The 27,904-nt window shown below is 39.6% G+C and overlaps 2 protein-coding genes across 3 annotated transcripts; one reads left to right on the top strand and one right to left on the bottom strand.

Annotated features, from left to right (window-relative positions):
* Positions 1-87: 87 nt before the first annotated feature.
* si:ch211-129c21.1 (semaphorin-4E) lies at positions 88-16,099 on the top strand. Of its 2 annotated transcripts, none has more exons than XM_005478973.3 (14): positions 88-241; positions 6,645-7,123; positions 7,440-7,582; positions 8,685-8,747; positions 9,146-9,244; positions 10,557-10,656; positions 10,903-11,013; positions 11,151-11,302; positions 11,411-11,583; positions 11,796-11,952; positions 12,059-12,281; positions 13,241-13,356; positions 13,577-13,793; positions 13,993-16,099. In XM_005478973.3, exons 2-14 carry the CDS (start codon positions 7,021-7,023, stop codon positions 14,754-14,756), a joined length of 2,421 nt encoding a protein of 806 aa, XP_005479030.1. In that variant the 5' UTR covers positions 88-241; positions 6,645-7,020; the 3' UTR covers positions 14,757-16,099. The 2 variants fall into 2 exon arrangements, with proteins under 2 accessions (XP_005479030.1, XP_005479029.1); XM_005478972.4 differs by having other exon boundaries at positions 6,642-7,123.
* Positions 16,100-17,456: 1,357 nt separating this feature from the next.
* Positions 17,457-27,745, bottom strand: scamp4 (secretory carrier membrane protein 4). The gene is made up of 7 exons (XM_003439876.5): positions 27,582-27,745; positions 27,094-27,120; positions 26,687-26,815; positions 26,415-26,571; positions 21,717-21,818; positions 19,110-19,227; positions 17,457-18,984 (listed from the first exon to the last, which is right to left on the bottom strand). The coding sequence occupies exons 2-7, from the start codon at positions 27,098-27,100 to the stop codon at positions 18,796-18,798; spliced, it is 702 nt and encodes a 233-aa protein (XP_003439924.1). The 5' UTR covers positions 27,101-27,120; positions 27,582-27,745; the 3' UTR covers positions 17,457-18,795.
* Positions 27,746-27,904: the final 159 nt, after the last annotated feature.

Here is a 27,904-nt window from a genome sequence, read left to right as displayed (position 1 = left end):
TTGCTATCTGCTCGGTCGCGAAGCCCAGCGGCTCCTGTGTAAGTAAAGGTGCGATCAAACACGTGACGTGATCAGCCAGTGCCTACCGCTGAGAGCTGCCTGTCGGATAATCACTCCCTGCAGGAATTAGACGTGGAGTGAACGTTACAGGTGGAGCACTGAAAAAAGAACGGAGCTGGATTCAAGACGGGAAAAACATCGGCACTCTGAGCGGTTTAATATTAAAACCTGACAACTACTGGTAAGTGCGAGTTAGCCCGCTGACTTGTTTTTTTTTTCTTTTCTTTTTTGTTTTTGGTGCAGGTTTGTCCCATTGGGCGTGTTATTTTTCCACTGCGCTCGGGCTTGTTGTGGGAATTGGATTGCCAACCTGAGAGGTGGAGAGGTTGCAGAGACGGCGCACTGCAAATTCTCTGACTTACCTTAAGATTATAGGATATCCTAATCTAATAATAGCAGCGGGGCGTTAGAGTAAGCAGTAGTAGGATATACTTACAAACTCTTGCACCAGCAGCAGCACGGATAGTGTTACACTGAGAGAGACGCGACGCGCTCATCAAACTTGGAGGGGTCGCGCGTTCCCTGCAGCCCTCAGGATTAGATATAGCAGCGCTACGGGAGCGAGTGTGTGGTTGGATCCGGAGGAGAAAACGCTTTGAATCGCGAGCCAAGCTGTTTTATAAAGCTTAAGCACACAGATTTTTTTTTTTTTTTCCTCCGCTGGAAACCAAGCATATAATTCACAGACTTCAGAGACATGAATCAGTTCTTAAATATAGTGCGCAGAAGGAAGCATCAGCATGTTTAATCTTTTGGAAACGTTTCTCTGCGCACACACAGCTACAAAAAAAGAAAAATCAATACTGCTGCATCAATAATTCACACATTCTCAAATAATTTATTAAAAAGCAGCAAATTTACATTGTATGCACATTATCACTGAACCGAACTTGATGTTAAAAGGGGGTGAAGTGGATATCTGAGGGCATTTGTGGTGGAGGTTTAGTGATGGTGAGAATTGTACCAGCATGAGTGTGTGTGGCTCAGTGAGGAGACGATAGACGAAGTGAAAGGCTGTCAGTTCACTTGCTCTGGGGATTGCCCGATTGTAGCTGTCATACTGCAGCTACATTAAGTGGGTTCATGGTTGCACACTGATAATAGCACTTGCACTGCTCTAAGCTGGAGGTGATGCAGATTGTGTCTGTTTCACTGTGATTGCATATATATGATTCATCTCCAAAAGGACTTTGGAGTTTATTTGACAGATAACTTCTTATAGTTCACAATCAGATTGTCATGAACTGCGGTTCTCAAACCTATCCTAGCATGACTCCCCCCCATCAGTAGGTGACTCAGATTTGTTATCAATCATTAACAATAACAAGGACAAAAAAGAAAGCTAGTTAATTTTTTAGTGAAGGTCAGCAGAACAACGTCAGCAAACCCATGTTAGTTTTCCCAACATGCTCTTTCTTTGCATATTCATCATCTGCTTACCCCCACCCGTCTTCTTTTAAGTCTGTGCCCCCAGTTTGAAAACCACTGCTTTCGACTCAGACTGTCAGCAAAGTGGCTTTCAGAGATTAGATAAGTCTTGAAAACCACAACAGGAAAAACATCTTTATGGTTGTCACATTGTAACTGGCTGGCACCAGGTTTTTAAGGTCTAAGCTTGGGAAGCAGAAGGCATATTGCACATAGCAGTTTATTAACACGATAGTTCTTAGATTTAAATTGAATTGAGTAATAACATTGTAATGGCAATAAATGAAGGTTTACCATAAAATCAAGATTCTCTTACCATCCCAGTAAGAATATACCTTAGTGTTTCTAAGAAAGCTGAAAGAACTAATTCGGTGATAATTAAAATAAAGTGAGACATGAATTCTTTGTACTTTGCTCCCTTTTGTCCTCTGTAATGTTTTATGGTATTATAATCTAAATTATCTTCTGGTTTTTGATGGCTGGTTGGTCAAAGTGAAACTCTGAGCTGATAGCTGATAGTTAAAAAAACCCACCTTTTTTCTAAAAAATAGTGTAATAGTGTAAAATAGTGTAAGAGTTGTGAAGTAAATTCTTGGTGTTGATTTTTAAATCTAAAGAAAGGAGTGCCCCACACTTTACGACCTGCACAGACTTGCCTGGGTGTGTGTGTGTTTTTCTGCCTGCGTGCGTGCATGCATTCATCCGTGCATTAAGACTCAGGCATTCTTGTCTCATCAATAACAAGTGATATGTCAAAACAAAAGTGAGTATCTTATTAAATAGGCTTTTGCGTTTGTTATTGTGTTGCTCACTTGTCACTTTCATTCTAGTTAATGATATTGTCAGTTGTCCTCTGGCGCAGTTCCAGTGATTTGGGCCGTAGCTTTAAAACTGTACACGCTGCATGTTTTTGAAGTATTGCTCTCAGCTAATTACAATCCTCCTGCATATCAAAACAAAAGGTGGGAAGCTGCTGTCATTGTGATAAAAGAAGGAGGTCTTTTTCTTTTTTAAGCAAATGTGAGCTTGCAAAAATATAACCCGGTGCTGAACTGGGGTGTGTTTTCCAGTGAATAACAACAGTCTGCGACACACGGGGTGTCAGAGGTGAAAACCCTCCCACAGGCGCTTTCCTGTTTAGGCCGGTGTGCTGTTGAAATACTGTATCACAGCCAGCTCACCAGCTGGCCTGCCAGTGGACAGCTCAGCTTACGCCCAAATGGCAACAAGACGTAGAAAGAAACAGTAGACGACCAACCAGTCAGCCAGTGACTCAACCAGAATCAAACCTGAATAACAGTTTGTCAGGCCAGAGGTAAATCAGTTACTGCCGAAGGAGACCTCACCCATACGGCTCAGCGTGCCGTCATTTAGGGCGTACACCAAAGCCTGTGCCTACGCAGTCATGGCTGACTCCAGCTGTTTGACTGACTGGTTTTTGGATGTCTTGTGACTCACAGGGATGACAACAGCATGCAAGTCTGAGCACGTCTCAGATGCTGCTGCATGAGGTTTTTACTTTGTTATCAGCACGCAGTTGTGTTGAGAATCCATTGTAGGGGTTTTTGGAGATAGCGTGGAGGCTCCTAAAGAGGCTATAAATATCCACATGCTTCAAGTGGTTCCAGTGTCTTGAGATACTGCCGCGGGGCTTCTTCGGTGTATTGAACTTGTTCATGTGCAGCTTTTGAACCCACAGTTGTTCGTGTTGTACTGATTGATGAGTAAAAACCCACCTGGAGTCCCTGTGCTAACCTTTTTAGGATGTTGCTTGGTAGGAAGGCACATGCTGACATTTACATCTAGATGTATAGAGATACAAGGGAACAGTTTTAGTCACAATCTTGGTAATTCTGTGAGTACCGTTTGACCTCAGCTCAGGCTTTAAATGTCAGTTATTTTAAACAGAAGCAAAAGAAGTCCAGAGATTAGAAAGTGTTGTTCACTGCATGCAGGTCCTGTATACTGTCTGCATGAGCGGTATTAGTCAGTGAGTGAATACTATAGATGTGCTCTATAGTCTGACACAAAGGGAATATCAAGTTTTTCAGAGCTGCATAATGAAGCTGCGTGCTCAGTGACGGGTCCGTAAGCAGGTTTTGCTGGCCGTACTGGAATTTTCATCGTGCCCTTATGAAAAAAAAATAATACACTAGTCTTCCATGACATAGCTTTTGCCTCAGTGAAGAGCACACCCACGCTGATGGTGGTTTATTTTTGTTTTTGTCACTAAGGTGTCAAATAAACATAAGGGAAATCAAAACATGCTGGGGTGCACTGTACAAAAGGTCAAATCCTTTAATGTTAATAAATGGTTCAGCATTTAAAATGTGGTGTTAAAACATCTTAGGTCCAGTCTGCACAATTGCATAAATTTTACTTACCAGAACTAATAAAGGTGTGCTACTGATAAAAGGCCACTGTGTAATAAGCCATAAAGTCTTAGGGGCTGTATTGCTAGTAAGGCATTATGTAGAGCAGAGGTGTTGTGCAACCCGCTCTTATGACAAAAAAGGTCAAACAGTCCATTGGCGTGTCTTTCCTGATTAAAAATAAAAAAGCATTCTAAAGAAATCCTTCACATGAATCTGAAATGTAAAATTAACGGTCGTTTCCAAGGAAAAAGAAATCCTGAAAGGTACGGCACCTTTTAAAAATAAATGAAATCTTTACTTCCTTCTTCCCTTATTTTTTTGATTTCTTATGTAAATAATAGCTGGATACAACTCGTATCTCCTGTTCGACTGCGATTGTTTTTTCCAAGCCCGCGGTGTCACAAACCCTGCTCGTATGCAGTGAACAAAATCAGATTTTTCTTTTTGGTAAGCTCAGAGAAGCTTTCAGCACATTTTCTAATGTCAGACTCTGAACATGCATCAGCGTCCACACACATGCAAGAGAAGCAATGACCAAAGAAATGAACAAAATGCATTTTTATATCAAAATATTAAAAGCTGCACTTCTAACAGGCTATCTACTGCTGGTAATGTGAGAGGTGTTGTTGCTAGTTATGAATAAAGAAAAAATGACAACAAATTTTCATTTTTCTACACTCTTTGTTTTGTTAGCCCGCAGTCAAACACTGATTTTATCTGTAACAAGGTATAGGGTTTTTTTTGTTTTTTGCGGAAGTACATGTTTAATAAATAAACTGCGTGTGCTTCTCGGGGATCACTAAATGGATACAGACAACATTATCTCAGTGACTAGCTAATGAAGATGCAATTTCAGCTTGTTCTCCTGCCTTAGGAGGCAAATTAATGCGATAAATAACTAATTAATGCGTTTAGATTAATAACGTACAATCCACTGATAAAGCAGTGGGGCCTTTTTACTTTCAAATTCTCAGACTTTTAGGATTGATATAATTTTTGTCAATTCATTAAGCGACTTCCAGACTAAACATAACCTAAGGGCCCCATTGCGAATGGAAATCTGCATCATATGTGTTGTAAATCCCTCAGCAGTGCACTGTCACACCTTACGCTATGTTAAGCGTGGGAGAGCCAGAGGAAAGGACAACTGTTGTGTGCTGTATTGTTATTGTGGCCATGCCTACCTGTCTGCGCCATCATGACCTATCTGCCAAAATCTCTGAAAAACAACCTTCAGTTATTCCGCTCAGCTGTGGCGCTTAACCCACGGTACCCTCAGCCCCCAACAGGCTGTGGTGAAAAGCATGCAACATGTCACCTCTTTGATAACACAGGAGCAGTCCCGTACATGCAGCAGCTCGTCCCACTGTGTCAACTAACAACAGGGTGGGAGCACAGCAGGTTAGCTGCAAAATGCACATCCCCAAAAAAAACAAAAAAACCCAGACTGCTCAGAGACGCAGGAGAGTTAATGCTTAGCTGTCTCTTAAGGAAATATAGATGCTGTCATTTTTTGTTTCTGTCAACAGGCGAGGACAGTACCGTGTTTCAAAAGATGCATCTTTACTTTTTACTTTTACTAAAATCTGAATAGAACATGCAACACAGCTGTGTACTGCATACCCCATTTTATTTATTTCTTCTTCTTCTTTTTTTACCTTGCGAATCTGGTCTCGAATATGCTTTGTGTGTTATTCTGAGTTAAAGTGCCTTGATGAATTTTGAATGAGGCTGCATCGCTCAGTTTGTCAAAACACAGAGAGTGAAGCTCGCCAAAGAAGTGGTAAGTCTCGATTCCACATGAATCCCAGGGTAGGGATGGAGCTCGCGAGCGGTGAATTACCGTGATCTGCATGCATGCCCAAACCTGAACTGATCCCCGCTGCTGCTTGAACCCTGCTGAGTCCAGAGGAAGCAGGTTCTTATCATGGAGGAGGACAGGAAGATACAGAGTGCAGGAGGAAGAGAGAGAGTGGGGGTGGGTGGGCAGTATACGGCACTCTGCAGAATTTCACTTAACATCAGCTTCCTTTGTGAAGTTTACTGTTATGAGTTGTCATAGCTTTAGCTGTAAGTGGTGCTAGACATCTCTGGCAGAAAAACATGGTTATATTTGTCTCTGTTTAGCATACTCTCTGGGTTTTCAGAATTTAACGGTCAGCAAAGAGAAAGAGTTCATTTATAACACTTTTCCCTGCCTTGGCATTTTCACTACTATCTCTAACTTGAAAGGTGTTGGTTATTTTTAATCTGGCTCATTTGAGCAACCCAAATTAATAAAAAAAGGAAAGAAAGAAGGAAGTTCTCCAGGAAATGAACAAAGTGTTCATCTTAAGTGGTCCTCTTTTTCCCAGTCTTGCTTGCTGTCACTTAGATAAACTTAGATATATAAAGGGAGCTAAAGTGCTTGTTTCAGGCATTAGATGAACTGGGGGGCTACATGAGGACCCAGTATAATGTAAAATAAAAAGGATTATTTTGAATTGTGAGCCATGCAGAGTGAATCTTGTAGAGTCCATAAGTCCATATAAATGAGAAGAGGCATAATAGTAGGGGTATTTTAAATTTATATTGCCCTGCATAAAAATCATCAAGCATAACAGAGATAAAATGAAAAGAAATAAAGTGTTGGAGAAAAACCAGCTTGCATTTAAATTTTTCAAGGGAATGTAGCCATCTTTTAATGTATGTAATATTTCCCGGTTTGGTATTAAAGTCAGGTTTTCTATTTCATGGGTCTCTTTGATTATTTCATAGATGTTTTCATATCTCTTCCAGAAGTGGGCTGCCGTGAAAATGATCTCCTCCAGCATCCCTCACCACTAGCTGAGCAGTATGGCTTCTGCTCCTCCTTCCAGAGAGGACACCAGCAGCTCATTAGCACTGCGCTGGAGGCTAACACCGACATAGATTTCCACCAAGTAGCTGCACTCGACGTTCCTGGTTAAACATCTGAACGATTCACCTCTAGAGGGTTTCTGTAAGCAAATATGATGACTCGTGCCAGAGTGGCACATGTCCGGGACCGTGACATCACCGCAGTTTAACAACATCTGGACTGACACTTTGGACCATGATCTTTCTCTGATTTCGTGCTTTGGTGGCGGAGCTGGACCTTGCAGCTCTTCCACACTTAGACAAACCCGGACTCTGAGCCATGTCTCTTCTCTTAGCTCTGAGCATCATCTGTGGATTGATGCTCCATGTTAGTGCCGTCAATACTGACTATTGTGTGCCACGAAAGACCGTGCCCTACCAGAGTGAGTCAGAGATTCTCTCACCCTCTCCAGTAATATGTCGTAGAATTATTCTTAGCATATTCTTTCTTCTTGTGGGCTGAATCAGAAGTAGAAGCTAGAACAGTTTTGAATATTTTTACTGTGATTTATGACCCAGTAGTGCAACTTTAACATCTCTTTTTCTGCTGGCTGGGACAAGTTTATTAGTTTTCAGTAAATTAGCATTTTGCTTTTTGTTGTGGGGGCATTTTTCCTGCTGCATGGAGTCACAGTAGCTAACATGTGGGAGGTAAATAAAGCAAAGAAACAGTGTAGTAATGCAGATTTCTCTGTGCAGATGAACTGAAGTTGTTCAGGGAAGAGGGGATCTACAATTACTCCACAATGCTGATGAGAGAAGACCTGGGTGTGATGCTGCTGGGGGCAAGAGAGGCCATCTATGCTTTGAATATGAGCAACATATCAGTTAAAAATGCTACGGTAAGAACATGAGGAGTCTGTGCACTCTGAGCAGAGCTGTCAGATACTGTACATATAAAATACACATGATGGTGCTGCCATATTGCTCATTTTGTTTGATGAAATAGTAATTAGTTAACTTTTTTATCACTGCAGATTAAAAATGGAAGATTTATTAAACATTTATTATGTTTTACCACAGCGCTGAAGCCATTTCCTCAAATAATCAGTAGCCCTGTCAAAGCTGGACTTATCATGCCTAGATGTGATCTGTATTCATGGTTCTTAACTTTCTTTTAGGTTATGCTGTGATAGCATTGGCTTGACACAGTGAAATAATTCAGTACTTTACAAAGAAAATGAAAAAAATTAAACAGCATTTTGTTTCTCGCTGGTTTGCAGTATAGCAATAGCTGATAATAGCTAATAATAGAGGTTGTTAATCAATAGTTAATCAACAGCTAGGCTGGTATACAGTACTGATTTATTGCATACACTTACCGGCAATTCTGTTAGGTGTATCTGTTCAAGTGCAACGGCAATATCTGATCAGCCAGTCACATGGCAGCAGTTCAGTGCATTTAGGCATGCAGACAAGTTCAAACCGAGCATCAGAATGGGGAAGAAAGGAGATTTAAGTGACTTGGAAGGTGGCACGGTTGTTGGTGTCAGATAGGCTGCTCTGAGTATTTCCGTAAGTCTCAGATATCATTCACAGCATATTAAATATCTTCCCTAAAATCGACTGTGTCAGGTTTGTCGTATAAAGAGAAGAAACATTTCATATTTGCACATCTTTCTGCTGTGAATTATGGCCAAATGTTAGGTCACATTACATACAGTGTTTTCACATCATTTCATTCTACATGACCACTTCACATTTGCATGAGATATTTCAATAATAATGGTTCTGTTGGACTCTGTTGTTTGTTCATAGCTGTAGAAACATGTCTAACAGTCAGAGGCGAGGAGTGCTTTGCCAGCTAACAGGTTCATGCTTTTAGAGCACGTTGACAGGTCTTGAAAAACAATAAATTGTGAAAGTTGTAACTGGACTACTACTGTGTGGTTGCAACACCATTCCTGCATGCTTTGACAAGACTCTTTTGTTTTGTTGGTGCAGGTGTATTGGCGGGTGACTGAGGATAAGCAGAGGGACTGCACGTACAAGGGAAAAAGTGCAGAGGTTTGTGTAAAGTCGTTCAAAACAAAAGCTTTGCACTAGACAACTTTTACTTCGGAGGCTTTGCTGCAGCTGTAAAAGATGACCACTGATTGAAAGTTGTTTACTTCCCCACACATTTTATCTTAGCACGTGTGTAAATCATTTATATGAGAATGATTTTTTTTCCCTTTTCATGTCTTTACATGGAATTCTCTTTGAAGTGCTTTGCTTATATCTTTGTGCTGAGAGTCCAAATAAAGGCACAGGAAGAAAACGCATGTGCACAGCCCTGACCTTTTGGTCACCGTGTACTCCGGACAGCATGTGCAGTCACTATATGTATGCGGTATGTTTGTGTTTTTGCGGCTGAACTAACAAAGCTCTGACCTTGGGATTCTCTCTGCTGGATCTTGTTGCAGGTGGAATGCCGCAACTACATTCGAACCCTGCACAGAGTGAATGACTCTACAATGTATGTGTGTGGTACAAATGCGTTTAGCCCGACCTGTGATTATCTGGTAAGTGTGGCTTTAAGAGTGAAGAGTTTAGTTCATTGACCCATTTTAAACTGATGCTAGTATCACTTGCATAAGGTCCATAAAGGAGAATTTTTATTGACAGTAAACCACATGAAAAGCTCCTTCCTACTGAAGATGGAGAAGTTATTTTTTTTTTTAACTCAGTGACTCCATAAACCAGTTAGATGTTCTTTTTAAATATCCAAATATATGGGTACTCAGTACTACAGTGTAGAAGGGACTGCCTTAAAATAAAGTACAGTACTTACTATAATGAATGAAAACTGGCATTGATTTCCTCATTTATGTATATGTGTTTTGATGCACATTGTTGTTTCTGTCCTTTCCCATGTTGATTTGTTTGCAATGAAAATTATATCACTTTCCTTAAAGGGAACCTGTAATACTCATTTCCAACTTCATAATTTATTCTTGGCCTGTACTAGTGCAGCTCTGGATGACTTTATCTTACACTGTTCCTTGATGTGAGTCTGTTAGTTCAACCAACTCTTAAACAAGCTCCTCTCCCTTTAAACCATCTTTCTTCTCATTGGCTGCCCCTCACAAACAAACAGTGTGAACAGCTGGTATGTGGTACTGCTGTGTTAGTGCGGTGTGTCTTAGATGACCATATTCAGAAAATCTGCTCTCACTGTTTGGAATGTAGGGTTATTGAGCAGCCAGTAGATATGCTGAACTTGCATCCACCGCTGAAAGATTATAGACATAACAGAGCAGAAGGAAGTGCAGGGTCTGCTTTAATTCAAGCAGTAATAATTGGGATTGAATTTTGCTACGCTTTATGCTGAAGTGTTGTTAATGGGCACGCTTTGAGACATTTCTCTCCTGTCATTGTCAGCTAAATTTCCTTCCACTGTTGTTGGTGTCTTGGAAAACTGTTTATTTTGGCAAGACGCTCAAATTTCAGAGGACTGAGCAGCCTCGGCTGCATCACAATGGGGTGTTAAACTGTTGCTATGTGAACCTGCAGCACTATGAAAACAACAAACGAAATAAATAAAGGCAGACAATATGCTCATTATGTATCCCCAGACTCTGGAAGAAGATTTTAAGAGAAACAATTACAGTGATTCTGGATATGAGTTTTGAAAACCTATGTGAAAACCTTTGTTTCGTTTGGACACTTTAGCGAGTTATTATGCAAATGTATGCAAGTTTAGTTAACTGCGTAAGCATGTGAACAAACGGTAAGCTTCTAGTTCAAGTCCTCAGTCTCAATATTGTGTCTGAATAAAACACAGCTTTCTCAACTTCTCTCTCTTTGCTTTATCTCTTTCTTTGTTTCTGACAGACGTTTGCTAAAGGACAGCTGACGCTGCAGGGAAAGCCGGAGGAGGGGAAGGGCAAGTGTCCTTTCGATCCCTTTCAGAGATACTCCTCCCTCATGGTTGGTGAGTGTCTGAGGCAGACACAGAATGAAGATTTGATAGTTGTGTGCAGACTTCGCTTCACACACTAAATAAATAAGAAAAATACCTCTCTGAGTATATTTGCTAGAGCTACCTGCTCATTCAGCATTCTCTGTACGATTTGTCGAAATGCCAAATTTTTCTGTATATAAATGTGATGTTGTTACAATTTAAAGTGAATAATGGATTTCCAGGAATTTTCACTCACCTCTTTTTCCTGTCTCACAGGAAACGATTTGTATTCTGCCACATCCATCAACTTCTTGGGCTCTGAGCCTGTTGTTCTGCGCAGCTCAAACTTGGCTCTTCGTACCGAGTTTAAAAGCTCCTGGCTCAATGGTGACTTCCTCTCCCTTCTTTTTAAAATTTTATAGTACCCCATGAACATTTTAGTGTTTGTGGTGCTGTTGACTTCTATTTTTTCTTTGTCTGTGTTCAATTCAATTTGTTCAATTCAATTCAATTTGTGATTTTAGAGCCAAACTTTGTCTACATGGACTTTGTGGATGAGAGTTTTGATAGTCCCGATGGTGACGACGACAAGGTGTACTTGTTCTTCAGTGAAAATGCCATAGAGTACGACTTCTACAGAAAAGTTTCAGTGTCACGAGTGGCCCGTGTCTGCAAGGTAATGAACACAGTCTGTTCAAAAGCCTTGGCCTGTCTGACACAGGTCTGGTTGTTGTTAAAGGGAATACGCACACACATCACAGAGTGCTCCGTATCTGTGTTAAAGGGGGATATGGGCGGCCAGCGGACACTGCAGAGGAAATGGACGTCGTTCCTGAAAGCTCGCCTGGATTGTTCCCTGTCTGAACCCAGCCTGCCCTCCATTGTCCAGGATGTCTTCCTTCTCAGACACAAGGACTGGAGGAAGAGTGTCTTCTATGCTGTCTTCACTCCGCAGTCGTAAGTGTTTGCTGACAAATCCAGTGGCTCTTATTGCTCATGGCGGGTGTTGGCTTTGAGGAATGTGAGGAGTATCCTGAGCTTTTAGTTAACACACACAAAAAAACCTACCAAGTCTGTTGCAACTAGTATTTTGTTGAGACTCAGCTGATATGAACTTGTCTCAGAGTGTTGTTTGAATTTCACCTAAACTTGTTATTTTGCCTTTCCAGGAGCTTATCCCAGAAGTCGGCTGTGTGTGCATACAGCGTATCTGCTATTAGAGATATTTTCAATGAGGGAAAGTTTAAAACCTCTGTTGCTGTGGAGACGTCTCATGTTAAATGGGTGATGTACACCGGTGAGGTGCCGGTCCCCAGACCAGGAGCGGTGTGTTTATAGACTTTTGTTGCATGCAGAAATTAAATTGAAAAACCAGATAAATGCAAATAGATGTGGAAGAAAAAAAATCTAAATCGCAGTTTTTGTGTTTCAGTGCATCAATAATATGGTGCGTAAAATGGGGATGAATCGCTCTCTGGACCTTCCAGACAAAACGCTCCAGTTCATCAGGGACCGTCCTCTAATGGATGAAGCAGTTCGGCCACTGACAGGAGGCCCGCTGCTGATCACGAAGGGAGCTCCGCTGACTCGGATTGTAGTGGACAGCGTGCAGGGCCTGGACGGAGAGAAATATAACGTCATGTTTATTGGCACAGGTAAAAAAAGAGCTGTGTTTTTCAGATTTCATAGATGCCCTTTGAGTACTGCGTGAGTTACTTGAGTTTTATTTTTAATGTTAAACATGTCACTCACATAAAATTCTTAAACTAGTTAAAGTTTAATATTCAATACTGCAGTTTTAAATGAATTCATAACCTTTTAAATGGCTTTAAAACTTCACAGAAGGAGAAAAGTAACAAAATCAGATATCAGAACAGCAAATATAGAAACTGGATTTTGTTTCTGGGTGAAGCTTAGCAGCTGAAAAAACATACAGAAGTGATCCACATAAATTTTGTCTGAGGATTCAAATTTTCCTAAATATGCTGATTAAAAAGAAATTAGTTTATTGTACTTGGGAAAGAGTTTGAGCACTGCAAATGGCTCCCCGACAAATATCCTCAGTGAAGCGTATGATTGTGTTTCTCACTAAATCTGATCAGAACTTATCAGAAAGACTGAATTATGCAACTTTAACGCAACTATATTGTCGTTATAATGTAACTAAAGGAGGTGAACATACTAGTTTCCATTAATTTACCAATTGATTTTAACAATATGACATTTTAAGTGTTTTTTAGTTAAAAGCTTACCATTAAAAACTGATGGCACAGTTTTGCCCCTTTATAAAGGCATCACCTGCACAACACCTGGTTGGGCAGGTGACCGATATGCTGAAGTTGGCTGCAGGTGCCTGAGTTTGAGTCCACCTCACACCATTACCTGTGTGTTTTTTTTCTATTCTCCTTATTTTTTGCAATATCTTGGCTAAAAAAATGCCCAAAGTAAATCTAAATCTGTTGCAGAGTCCAAAGTAAAGGCTTTTAAAGCAATAAATATAACTTGGTTAATCATTAGCTTTTTTTATGATTTGTTCTAAGTAGCAGGGTCATCAAATGATATGGGTAAATACACTTGTGTAAGTTACGGTCTGTGCTTTTTGTCTTTGTAACAGGAAACGGTTACGTTCAGAAGGCTGTGAACTATGACGGAGAGATGTTCATCATCGAGGAGGTTCAGCTGTATGAAAACCATGAGCCCATCTCTATCTTGCGCCTCTCATCCACTGAGGTAATAAATAATTACAAGTCCATTACACATGTTTTCATCATCATCACAGTTTATGGTTGTTTGCTGGGGTTTTGGTTGGGAGATACTGTTTAATATCTTGGTTTGAATATGTCATCACCTAATTGCCACTTACAGGCAGTAAAGAGGCTTCAGTTGTGCTAAAGGTGAAACAGTTTTAGTCTTTTGATATTTATGAGTCTTTATGGTTGTGCACTTATAGGGCCAAGTGTATGCTGGTTCAACTTTTGGTGCAGTCCAGATGCCGGTCAGTAACTGCAGCCGCTATGAGACTTGTGTGGACTGCATCCTTGCAAGAGATCCGTACTGCGCCTGGGATTTATCCACCAAGCAGTGCTCCTCCGTCAACACTTTGTCCCCCTCCCCAGATACAATACAGAGTCTCAAGAAGGGAGATGTATCACAGTGTCCTCCACTAGGTACTTTAAATTCAGTTGTTTTTATTTAGTGTTAAATCAGAACCCAAGAAAGCACAAGGGCCGTTAGATTGTAGAGATAACAATATTATAGAGAGAAACCCACTGACACCCTTTGATCAGGCGTGTGCTGACATCACTTGGAGTGGCAGCAGTTTTATGAGCATGAAGTTGGATTAACATTGCGTTTGTGTGTTTTTAGATCCAGTTACAGCTGTCGAATTGGTCCTCATTCCAGAGAACAATATCCAGCTGCCTTGCCAACTTCACTCTAACTTGGCTGTGGCCGACTGGCGATTCGGTAACCACACACTTCACTCCAACAACAAATACTACATCTACAGTGGCGGTCTCCTCATCCTGAGTGCTTCTGAAACAGACGCTGGCCAGTATAGCTGCGATTCAGTAGAGGAGATAAACGGACAAAAATACAACCAGACTGTGGCGGTTTATCGTTTACAGCTCTACTCTGACCCGACAACGGGGATCCTCCCCACCTTTGGCACAGAGGTGCCAAGTACCACAGAAGCTATTCACAAACCAATACATTTGACACCAGGGCCAGTGCCAGGCCTTACCATTGACGAACCGTTGTCTCCTGCGAGTCAAAACGACAGTGGCAGGATAACTCATCTACAGGTGGCTGTGGCCATGCTGTCCCTGATTTGCCTCTCTCTGATGGGAGTCATATTTTGGATCTGGAGCCGTGGGCACTGGGAGCGCTTAAAGTTTGTACAGCGGCCCAGTGAAAGTGAGGCGAGAAAGCAGTCAACTGAGTACAGGCAGATCCCGAACAGAACTTCAGAGGTAAAGCTCCTGGGGCCTGAATCCGGGAGACCTTACAGTGCCAATAATAATCACCCTGCTGTTGACTTCAAAGGGAATGGGGAGCATCACTTCCCACCTATGGCCAACATTTCAAGTCTGGACGGTCTGGGATACATAAATGATGAGTCAGAGATTTGACTCTGCTGAGGTGTAGAATTCAGTCTGAGGCAGCACTCGTGCACTAATTATCTTCCTATAGGTGTACTTCCACTGAGATTTGGTTCCTATAAAGATTTTCGCATTATAAATTCTTTTGATTGGTGTCCTGTTTCCTACACTGACTATCATTTCCATATTCTTACCAGGCAGCTCATGTCCTCTAAAAAGACATTTAACTGGTGGTTAATGTTTTTATATGTATTTTTTTTGTATAATGATAAATTGTGAATAAGCTTTGTGCAATAGATTGTGTACAGCCAACACCTTTTCTTTTTGGACTATTTATTTTAAGCAGGTGAATTTTTTTAAGTCTTGTAAATATAGTATAAAAAAAACACTGGACATGTAGCATTTTGATCACATTTTTAATGATTTTCAGTAATTGATCAGTTGTCTGTATCACTCTTTTATTTCCTGGTGGCCGTAAAAAAAAATCTTTTACATACATACCTCTATTTTTAAGCATAAAACCCTCCACTAACAGAGCAGGTGAATCAATGTTGTACCTCTGTCTTCAATAAGAAAAAAAAGAATTTTTATATTTAGGGTGAACTGGGGTAATCTTTTTCTTTTTGTGGGTGTGTAGCTACATTTCTAATTCCAAGCATTCTGTACACTTAATAAGAAACAGACAAAAATGTCATTGTGATGTCGAGGGTGGGGTGTACATTTCTGTCAGTGAAACAACTCAGAGGTGCAGCGTATCCAAGAGTTTCGGTGTCAAACTTTGAAACATGCTGCCTTGCTCATGAAAGGAACTTTGAGAGTATTGTCATCCACTTATGAATCAGTAAGTCAGTAATGTCTCGCACAGCCGGGAAATGTATTTGAAGGCAACGCACAGTCACTGCTTCCCATATTAATGTTTCCAAAATTTTCATATGGTTTGTAGGGGAGGAAAACATCATTATCATTAACACTACATGCAGAGTTCGTAGTTATTACAGCTTGTTTTGGACAAAAAGTCAATTGCAGTGAAGATCCCCGAATCTTCTCTGTGGTTTTCAGTTTCTGTCATTAACGCCATTGCGCAGAGCCACTTATGTTTCATCAAGCACTGTAGAACTGTTTGTATGAAAGAGTTGAAATGGGTTTCTGCTGAATTATTAAACAGTGCAGATTTGTATATGGATGTACAATATTAGTACTACAAAGTAATCTTTCAAACGTTGCCTGGGCATTCGAATAGATTTCCTTTTTTTTTTTTTAAAGGTACAATTTGTGTTTGTTTTTTAAAAAAGCACTGAAAATAAGTCATGCTATAACACTGCCAACTACTGTTTTACATTTTATAACAATAAAGCTGCAAGACTTAAACTGAATTGTTTACATCTTTCAGAAATGGCTTTCTTCAACATTTAAGCTGTCCTCATTCCTCTCCCCTCTCAGGCCCGATTTTCCTCCCAACATTTAAATGAGGCTCCTTCTCTTACACCTGGCTTTGAGTTATTGTGTGATCCATATGGCATAAATTTATTTGCCTTTGTGAAATGCACCGTAATACTGTCCTTTGGTCACAGTGGTGCAGTGGTTAGCGCCATTACTTCACAGCAAGAATTTCCTAAACGTTCTTGTGTGGGTTCCCTCCCACTTCCTCCCACAGTCCAAATGGGGTTAGGTTAATTATCAGTTCTCAGTTGGCCATAGGTGCAAATAGTTGTCTGTCTCTCTGTCTTAGTCAAGCAACAGACTACTGACTTTCTAGGAGGTGTTTAAGTTATTAAAATTAGACCCCGACCTATTTATTGGCAAACTGATATTATTTGCTGATAGATATTTGCTAATCTGCTGGTATCTATTTATGACAGCCAAAAAAATTAAAGTTAAAAAAGAAGACACAGAGTTGTTATGAGTGTTGAGATTGCCCCCTGGTGGGCAAACTATGTAAACAGCAACTTCCTGTTGGCAACCAATGTCTTCAGAATTTACAAATACAACAATCTGATCTAAGCAGTGGGAGCGTAAACGAGTACATTCATGTAACAAATGTTGGCAAAATCTCTTTTTTTTTCATGCATCTGAAAGAAAAAGGAAATCAGCTAATGTATCCAAATATTGGTATTAGTTTTAAACATCCTGTATTGGGCTCTATTTGAAAAGCTAAAGGATAATAGTGTTGCTGAAATGAATTCATCAGCGGTAAAGCTGTGAGGTAAAAAAATCATCTATTTTCACACTCTTCTTGTGAAGCAATAGCTGCTACTTCTGTATGAGGAAGTTCGGATTAGTTGAATTTAAGAATAGTAGGATTGCAACATGATGAGCTTTACTGGAGCAGATTTCATCCGGAATTTTAGGATGTCAAGAGATACTTTTATTCATACCCCGAAGCACTTCACTAGAGTCTCACAGCAAGACAGTGAAGTCAGGCAAGGAATGTACAAGCTGCACAAACTGACAGGACTGCTTGCAATAAATCACACTGGCATCTGGTTCAAATCACAGCTGAAAAGCTCATTCCATGATTTTTGGTGTTCAGACTATCAAAACAGAACTGGGATACATATGAGTTTGCTTGCAGTTTAAAGACAGCATAAAAACTCTATATAAAACTCAAGTAAAAAGATTTAAACTCACTCTATATTAAAAACTCTGTGGCAGAACTGACTCATTTTTAAGATTTTAAACATAAATCCAACCATTACATGTACTTTTATGATAAGCAGGAACAGGCAGACACAATGTGAATAAGATTTATTGAAATGCTGCAGCAGTGTTAGTTCACCATATCCATTTTATCAGTCACTCATCAAATATCACAAAAATCAAAATATTAAATTTGGCAGTTGGCCATAAAGGGCACTTCAGTATGTTGAAAAGAAAAAAAAAAAGTTGTGTATCTATGAGGGAGCAACCGTTCTCTATGATGGCGCTTTTACTTCAAACAAGCTTTATCTTGATCAATGGTGTTGCATTACCAGCATATATACATATTTCTTTAAAAGAAAAAAAAAAGAAAAATGCAATAATTCCTCTAAATAAGGCTTTTCAGCAAGCATCCGTAGGAATAAATTCAGTCAGTTTAAACAATTTGTTACCACATCTGCATGCATTAGTTCACTCAGCCAGCGGTTTGTACCAGTTTCTACTGTTTACATGACATCAGTTCATTTGTAATAAGGGAATCCCCTTCATTCAGAATCCCATAGCAGGCTGCATGCAACACACTGTAGACCCCAGATGCAATAATTCAGTCTATCTGGGAGAAAATTGAAAGTTACTGGAAGTTTGACAACAGCTGATAAGGTGCTGTCACTGCAGGGCGCTGACCACTAAAAGCAAACAGTATAGCTTTGAAACAACAGGAATTGTGAAATACTGAGGCGGAGACCCCCCCCCGTGGCGTAATAGTGGAAAGTGTTTTGGCTCAATGAGTTGCTTCACTGAAGCATCCAGTTTTACAAAAAAAATAATTAAAGACAGTGTTTGTTAAGGCAAAAATCAGGTGTTCAGGCTTTTTTTTTTTTTTTAAACATGCAAATATCTGCACACAACAATAAGGCGCATTTCAGTACATCACAGGCAAGCGTGGACATATCAAGCAGACTATCAAAAATAAGCTCAATTTATGCCCAAATACATAAAATAAAAAAAATAAAAAAAATCACCAGTTTGCACACTGTCTTCTTGCAAAAAAGAAAAAAAAAAAACCCTGCTCTTCAGCATACCACTATTTCTAGCATGCAATTCTGGCAATATACAAAAACAATCCTTTTATAGAGGTCTATAAGGCACACATCTCTCACACACTCTTGAAAGTGTTCACTTTTTTTCCATTTCCAATTGAGTCATTCATTTTAAGGACTAGATGTAAACAAAGCTGAAATGGAATGGCATAATGTAAGGATAGTCCTCTACCACATGTGTAGAGGCTTTCTGATAAAACTCTGTCCTCTCATAAAACACACCTGTATACTTTGAAATGTAAGGATTAAAGAAATGGCGTTTTTGAAGTGCTTTCTTGAACATTGGTTAAACTGCCAGTTATCTGTCTCCCCCTAGAGGCGAATCTTGGTCATCACCAATGACTGTTGTCGGGATAGCTGGGCACCGCCGTAGGGTACTGTGGCAAACTTGGGCCTTGGGCAGTCTGAGCAACGGCGTTAAACCCTGCTTCCCTCACCGGTGCACTCTTCCACATCCCAGTGCTCCACTCTTCCTGAGCTCGCTGCATACTACCGCCACCACCACGGTACAGTCTGTGCACCTGGAGAGAGTGGGTGTGTTAGGTAGTTGTTGGTATGCTTTGGTGTCTGCAAGGAACTGTGTGCATGTTGACCCACACAAAGGTAAAGGTAAGTGTGTGCATTTTCAGCATGGGCGTTCACTCACCTTAATGAGAACCAGTGCCATTAAAGCAGTCACCAGAGTGAAGAGCAGAGTTGTGATAAGCATCACTATAGCGGAGCCCACATTTTGGCTGAAAAACAGCACTGTTGCAATCCAGCCGCTTTGTTGTGTTGGTGAGGGTGAGAGTGAGATGAGTTTTATGGGTTAGTGAATCAGACAGTATGCACTTAGCAAAGTGGATTTAATACAAATGCAATTTAAAGTTTGAAAAAAAAAAAAAAGAGCCACGAAGCAGTGAGAACTGAGGCATAGCGACAAACAGCACAGCAATGATCAGCTAACACATCGACCAAAAGTCTTATTATCATTCTTATTATTACTTCCCACATTTTTAAAAATTTTCTGACTTGGTTTTTATATGGAGTGTTTCTTTTTACTGGAGCATTCAAGGCGCTTTACACAGCTTGCCTCATTCACCCATTCATACAGACATTTTTCTACACCCAAGTGTTTTCTATCTAACATTCACACTCTGAAGAACGCATCAGAGAGCAACATGGGGGTCAGTATTTTGCCCAAGGATACTTTGGCATACAGATTGGAGCAACCAACGAGCAACCACCAATCCTCCAATTAGTAGATGACTTGCTGAGCTTTAGCCACCCCTGTTGTCATGTTTTATGTTAACAACAACAACAACAAAAAAAAGATACTACTTGACCTACACTTACTGGCCACCTTCATGGTCATTAGGTACACCTTACCAGTACCAGGTTAGATCCTGTTTTGCTGTCATAACTGCCTTAATTCTAGGTGACAGATACAACAACGTCCTGGAAACTTTTCAGTTCATAATCGCATGATATCGTCACACAGTTGCTGTAGATTTCTCTGCTGACCAACCATGATGAGACTCATTCCACGACATCTCAAAGGTGCTCCATTGGATTGAAATCTGGTGACTGTGGAGGCCATTTGAGCACAGTGAATTCACTGTCATGTTCTTACATGCCGTCATGCGAAATTCTGACTCCACGATCCAAATGTTGCAGTAAAAATTAAGACTCATCAGACAAGGCAACATTTTTTCAATCTTCAGTTGTCCAATTTTGAGAAGCTTGTGTGAATTATGGTCTCAGGTTTCCTGTTCTTAGCTGGCAGGAGGTTTCCCTACAGTGGTCTTGCTACATCCCTTCATTTTAATGAGTGGTTAGTTTTCCTTTCTATCAGCTGAAATCAGTGTGGCCATTCTCCTCTGTCATCTACAAGGTATTTTGATTCAAAGAACTGCTGCTCACTGGATATCTTCTCTTTTTGGGACCCGTCTCTGTGATTCTAGAGTTTGTTGTGTGGGAAAATCCCCGTATATCAACGGTTTCTAAAACACTCAGACCGGTCTGTCTGGCACCAACAACCATGCAACATTTAAATTTGGGGGCAATATAGCCTCAAAATTAAATCACTATATTTTAAGAAAATGTGCCACAATGTAATTATATTTCTGATGCAGAAAAAAAAAAGACAGTTTCTATCTGGGATGTTGTAATGTGGCTTGGTCTTTTTAACCATTTGCATAACAGCCTCCTTTTCCACCATTTAAACTGGTATCATGTACTTTTCCAAACTATATATAGCCACGTCAATGATTTGCATCCATTTTTCTGCTCTTCCTGTCTATACGCAGTTTAACTAGCTATGCACCAGTGATGTTTGGTTGAACCATTTGTTTACTTTTGGACTGTACACAGCTGCCAGCATCTCTCCTACTTGCCTGTCACCCTAGCCCGGTTGTACTCCACAGTGTGTTTTTGCCGCAAGTGTTGAAAAGAAGTTTGTTCCCTTCAGCTGGAACAAGTTTCTAGCATATTTTCCAAAAGTATTGCGCTATGTTGGGGGTGTTAGAGTAGCTCCCTTTTTACCAAATCTTCAGCAGCAGGAATACACTTCTCACTGTCAGATATGTCTTTTTGTTGTGCATGAGGGACATAAAGGCACAGTGTTGCTATAACAATGATATCACGAATGACCCCCCCCCGCCCCCGCCAAAATCAGCACGTCATCTTGACCATATCTAAATGAATTGAATGGCTGGCATGTGATTGGCTGATTAGATAAGTGCTTAACAAACAGTTGGACAGGTGTACCTAACAATGTGGCCAATGAGAGTACAACGTCTCTAAAAACAGATCAATGTCAGTAATACAGGAAACCTGTTTAGAAACACCACTTCATAAAAACTTTGTGAAATTTAAAAAAAAAAAAAAATCCACAAAATTTAAACCACATTGTTATTCTGCAGCTCAAATGTATACAAAATAAATCGAAAATTTAAAAAAATTTAAATGCACTTACATTCCGTATTTACATACAACTGGGTAGATAAAAGACTAAAAATGGCAATTATTTTCAATTTTAAAACAGTTTGAAATGTTTCACCTCCTTATATGTTAACTTCATGATTTTTTTTTTATTGAACAGATGAGAAACAGCCATGTGTGGTGAAAAGCACATTTTCCAGCTGCCTTGATCATCAGAGAGAAACCTTCGTGACCCAATCCGATAAAAAAAACAACAACAACATAAGATAAATAAATAAATAAACTAGCAGCCAACATATGCGGTGTTCAAAGCAGGTTTGGTTCAACTTACCATGTTCCCCAACCAGGGATGCCAATGGCCTGGATGAGGGCCAGGACACACTGAAGGAAGAAGACGAAGAAGAAGGCCATGAAGTTGAACGAGCTGTCAGCCCTATGAAGAAAAGAAAATACAAAGATGATACAGTAGAAAAAAAAGCCCGAAGGTTTTCCATTTTTGTTGCAAAGTTGCTTCTTCCTTCTTGTTGGCAAGATTTGAGTCAAACTACCACACATATTTGCAGAGAAACATGGTGCTTTGAACTGAACAAGTCACAGAAAAGCTGGAAATGTTCTCAGTAAACTCAAAAGATGGGTGCAAATTCAAATCAGAAAACAAGCAGCACAGTCAGAGCTGATCAAACTTTTTGGGGGCTTGTATTCAATTTCAATTAATTTTATTTATACAGTGCCAAATCACAACAATAGTCGCCTCAAGGCGCTTTATACTGTAAGGTAGACCCTACAATAATACATACAGAGAAAACCCCAACAATCATATGACCCCCTATGAGCAAGCACTTTGGTGACAGTAGGAAGAAAAAACTCCCTTTTAACAGGAAGAAACCTCCAGCAGAACCAGGCTCAGGGAGTGGCGGCCATCTGCTGCGACTGGTTGGGTTGATTTCAGTCCATTCTAAAGAGTTCATTCTATGAGTATTAGGGCTGCATTAAGAAAAGAAATATTGCCGATACTTTTGAGAAGAAAGTTGAAATTTCAAGATTAAACCGAAAAACTATTTTGAGAAAAAGTTCAAAATCTACTTCAAAGTTTTTCAATCTGACCATCTTTTCAATGTCCTTATACTTATCGCCACAATATGATTATGTGTTAAAAGAGAAATCATATTCTTCCTAGTTACCAAATCCGATTCTGAAGAACGATTTTACTAACTCAGAGGGTATTGCAACCGTGGCAGTTTGTCTTGTAACAACAACTGTAATCTCCACATTCGACTTTTTCCTCAAAATAGAATTGTGACCTTAATCTCAAAGTTTTGACTTTATTCTCAAAATGATGAATAATCTTTTTCTTTAAATTAGATTTGTTTTATTTTCACTATTTGCTACACTGCTATTTGCTAGTCTTTATCACTGTAAATGCAAATCACTGAATTAGACCTCTCCATTATGCTGATACCTTTTAGAGCATGTTTAAGAAAATTATCTGACAAATAATGCACCCACAAAATTTACGGACCCTTGCTGGCATTAGTGGTGACTTGGTATTTCACACTGATTTAATATGGTCATTTCTAGTTCCAGAAAAACTAGATTGAGACTTGAGATGGCACGATACCACTTTTTTATGTCCGATACCGATATCATAAATTTGGATATCTGCCGATACCGATATGAATCCAATATAGTGTATTTTTTAACCAATAAAACGTTTTTTTTCTTTTTTTAAATATCTTGCTGCATTTTGTATAAGTTCATACTCAATTTTAAATAAACAACAACACTAAAGCTATTCTGTTATACCTGTATGCAAAAAATACACTGCACCCCAAATATTTCATAGTTCAGCAACACTGATCAATCTCATAAACTTAAACCTGCTCCATCCTCCCTATTCTGGTATTTTAAAGAGTACTTAGCAGAAATATTAAACAACCTAACTAATAGGGTTGCAAACTCCCAGCAAAAAAAAAAAAAAAAGGGAACCCTCCGCCTCATGATGCTTAATCGACGTAATCAACTTTAATGTAATGCATGTGTAAAACAAATGCACAGAAATCAATTATTTTTCTACAATAATTAAATAGATTCAACATCTTTCGTCAACAGAATTGCAGACTGCACAGATGGTACCTTCCCAAAGGAAAGAGTGCTATAGCTTACAAGGGTATATATTAGACTTAATAGTTACTATATACAATAATGGACTTCTATACATTTTACATCAGATTAAAACTTTGGTTGTAAGATTCTGATAGTTATTTATTAAAAGCTAGACATTTTAAATGAGAATAAGAAAGAAAAGTATGTCTTTGTGCCCCCTTTTCCCTGTTAATGCCCTATCGGCCCCTCTGGCTAAACTTTACTAGATCCGCCCCTGGACAGTTACCAGCCGTCAGCTGCGTAGAAAAGGATCCTGGTGTAGAAAGTAATATTAAATAAATTCTATCAACAGCTTATCAAGCTTAAATGTGCTGCTGTTGTTTATCCGCTAGTTTCCTGTTTCTGGCGCAAAGTGGGCGATAAACAAACAAGAGAGACGGGACTCGCGACAGAAAAGCCGATCAGCTGATCATTGATCAGTTTCATGATTGAAGTAGCAGCAGGAGAGGGAGGGAGAGAAGAAGAGGTAGTCCCTCCATATATGGGTTTTTAAGCTTAATGTGGGAATGCTTTACAAACATTCAGAGATGAAATTACACACTTGCTTTACTTCTCTGGGATAGCTTTCTCGGAGATGAAATTCCGGTTTTGTAGCGAGGCTCCAAATGCTCAACCAGACCGCCGAGAGGTCTCGCACGCCCCAGCTGCTCTATCACGTGACGCATACTGCTCCGACGTGCTAAAGTGATGAGCTGGAGTTTTTTGAGGTGCTTTTGTGATATTTAATGGATCGGATTACATTTTTTATTTCTCTCCGATATCCGATCCAGTAATTTAGCTCAGTATCGGACCGGTCCATCCCTAATTGAGATAGCTGTAAAGCTCAACTAGAAGCTTCAAGCTATGGATGTTGTAATCCGATAACCTTGAATTCATGTGGATATAGTACACATGAAGCATTCATTTCACTGTTTAGTTTTTTTTTTTAAAACTATTTGGTAATAAGTACCAATTGAAAAAGTTTTTTCATCACAAGTTAAGTTTGTTTCCTCCACCCCAAAAAACAAAATAACTTATTCAGGAACATGTCCTTTATATTCAAATTGTTCTGCATTTAAAGGTTATAACCTCTTACTGTAATGTACAGATCAAATTCATAATAAAATTAATCAAATATACACAAAAAGTATCCCATGCCAAGATGTTCTGGTCAGTCTGAAAACCGATTGTCATTTTAAATATCTCTATATAGCCTTATTATTACTTTGAGCTTCAGATGAATCTATTACCTTGAAGGAAAGGTCAGAGATTAACTGTAACATGATATTATAAATCTTTATAAAGTACGTTCTATATGTTGACAACACACCCCACACTAGTTTCTAAGTTAAAAGGCTTTTGGTCAATTTTCAACCAATAAATCCTTAAGCTGACCTTAAAGACCTTGGCGGAGGGAAGTAAAATTTTAATGGATTATTGATATGACGCCACTCCACACGCTTAGAAAGTTTTACCATAATTTATGATAAACTTTTTAAGCCATCATGTTTACAGAGAGAGTGACATACATGCATGCACGCAAATGCTAACAAAAACATAAATGTCCCTGGTGGATACGATCATAATCTTCCTCATCTTTCCTGAGCATACTGACACAAAATTACACATGCAGATATAAGTAGTACGTAAACCCTTGAAACTGAGAGCTTTGAATGAGATATATAATCTTCAGGAAATACTTTTAGACCATTTTTCTTGACACGTGGTGCAAGCAGCTCTCTTAAGCTCACTCAACATCTAACTGATTCAAAGCTATGACTTTTTTAAGAGACATAAAAAGCCTAGATGTCTTCTAATTTAATGCTTCTAAATTAAGATAAAACCAAGTTTATTTTACTTTAAAAAGCTTAGAAACACAGTGTTTAACCAGATACTTACTCTGAATGGCATTACCTTGGCTAAGGAATCCTGGAGTCATTTTTGACCAGGATATGTGCTTCAATGCGCATATTTACCAAATATGCCGCACTGCTTTCTTGCATTTGCGCAATATGTCTAAAATTAGAATTGTCATGTCTAAGAGTCATGGTGAAAAAGTAGTTCATGCATCTTTATTTGTAGGCTCGAGTACTGTAATTCATTATTATCGGGTTGTTCTAAAAGCACCCTGAAAAACCTTCAGTTGATCTTAAAACTCATATATAATGACCCTATTGTTTACAATACTTTTAGTATTGCCCACAGCAAAGGAAATACAAATAACAGCATATAATGCTGCATAATCCATGGGTGCGATTGTTTTTTCTCCCCTCACCAGTTTTGTTAACTGGGTTAATGGTTGGTTTTTTTAACTGGGTTAGCAAACCAGGCCTCTGTGACATGGGCCTGAATTACTTAATTTAATTATTTGTGTACAATGCTGAAAACTATTGGGTTTAAGAATTCATGCAGCCGCTAACAATTAACTGGAACTGCAGCCCTGGAAAGATAACAGGGGTGTTCTTTAAAAAAAAAAGAAAAGTGAAGAGTAAAAGTGGAACCAGTAAAACCTGCACCTTTTGGCATAGCTCTGGAATAATGAAGCTAGATACAGATCACTTTTTATTTTCCCTTGATCTATATTATGTCTATTGCTGCTTTTTAAGCATTCCAGACTCGAAAACAAAACAAAACAGTTTTTGCCGTAGAGCCTTTGCTCATTATAACCTTCTTCTTTGGAACATGCTTGAAAACCTTTCGTTTTTCTCTCTGCCAGTTTTACTCCCTGGGTAAACATTTGACTTTGATAATGCATCATCTGAGTTCTTTTTTCCATTTATAAGAACTTTTTAATGTACATCTGATGTTATGCTGAAGTTGTAATTTATGCATCTGTGTAACCAGAAGCTGCTCATAAATTTGTGGCAATTACTAAATGATAACTGACCTGAAAGCTTTGTAGAGTGGTCGGAACCAGCAGGTGTAACTACAGGGGCAGAAGAGGATGAGCCAAAGCAGGGCAAAGCCAAAGTTTGTGGCACCTCCACCCCCGGCCCACCAAGCAATACATCCGATCAAATTTACGCTCAGTGTTCCTGAATACACTGCAAAGAGGAGAGATGAGCATGCGTGAAAAAAAGAAAGGGAAATCAGTACTTTCTCTGCAAAAATGGAAGGAATCCATGTGCTTCCTGTTCTGAAGAAACTGAAGACACTTACTCATCCAGAGGATATAGACTCTGTGCACCAGCAGCTGGTGGGGCCCAGGTATTTCCTCTTCAATGTTCTGGTAAAAACATGGCTTTATTTTTACAAACTTGGGCAGGGGTGGAAAGTTATTGGCCCGCTCTGAAACAAGAAGCAAGATTACATCATCAGAGTACTGTCATGGTAATACTTTTTATTTGAATATATCTGAATACAGTGCAGGGAGGGAGAGAGAGAAACTGAGGGATAGTGGAGTTGTACTTTAAATAAGAAGATTTCAAACATGAGGCTTGGAGGCCAAAACTGGCCTGCTACAGGGGTCCAATGTGGCCCACTGGAAGGTTTTTGCAGGGTGTAAAATTTGTATTCCAAGTACTTTGCAGCCCACCCCTTCTTTAGATAGACAGATAGTGACAAACCTGCCATTTTGAAATTCCACGTCTTCCCTGAAAAAGAGGAATATACAAAAAAGAGACGTAAATCTCCACACATTTTTAAATTTTATATTTAACTGCCATTAATTTTTCTGCCAGTGCTAACCTTGATTATCATACTACAAATGCACGTTAACCTTCGACCACTTGCAGGAGCAGTAAACCCTCTAATTAGTTCTAACTGCAAATTTCAACTTTGCTCAAATTGTATATCAGTTTCAATACGCCAACAGGAACACGTTCATGTTTTACCAATACCAACGTGAAGTTATTAACTGTTTGCTTTACATGAGACATTTTAGAGTTGATAGCAGCTAAGGCGTGTTTCTAAGCAGTTAGTTGTCGTACAGTAGCAGATATAAGCTCAGTGACTCTTTATCTCACGCTGCTGCTTTGTTTGAATAGCAATGGTCTGCAGTCGAAAAGGCGTGAAAAAGCACAACAAAAGAACAGCAAAGACACGTCGGTTTTACCGGGGTAACAGAATTTCCTCGCGGTTCGGTCGACGACACCGGTGGGGTCCTGGAATCATTTAAGAATCGCATGCGCTTTTTCGACCCATCATCTGCGACTGCGCTACCCGTTCAGCACTTGTAGTTCAAAACTGTTTATATTCGGCAAGTACAGGGGAGCAGTAGAACTACACGTCCCAGCAGCCATTCGAGCGGTAAACGGAAAACGCGTGACTTCAACATGACATCGTTTCCACCCAGTCCTCTCTCTGTAAACAGTATAGGAGAGGCCTTTTTAATCTTAAAGTAGAGAAATGAAAACCTCATTAACATATTCATAAACA

Source organism: Oreochromis niloticus, linkage group LG23 (assembly GCF_001858045.2).
Source record: "Oreochromis niloticus isolate F11D_XX linkage group LG23, O_niloticus_UMD_NMBU, whole genome shotgun sequence".
Classification (NCBI taxonomy): Eukaryota; Metazoa; Chordata; class Actinopteri; order Cichliformes; family Cichlidae; genus Oreochromis; species Oreochromis niloticus.
Note: the sequence above shows the minus strand (reverse complement) of the source record. Positions and strands in the feature narration are given on the sequence as shown.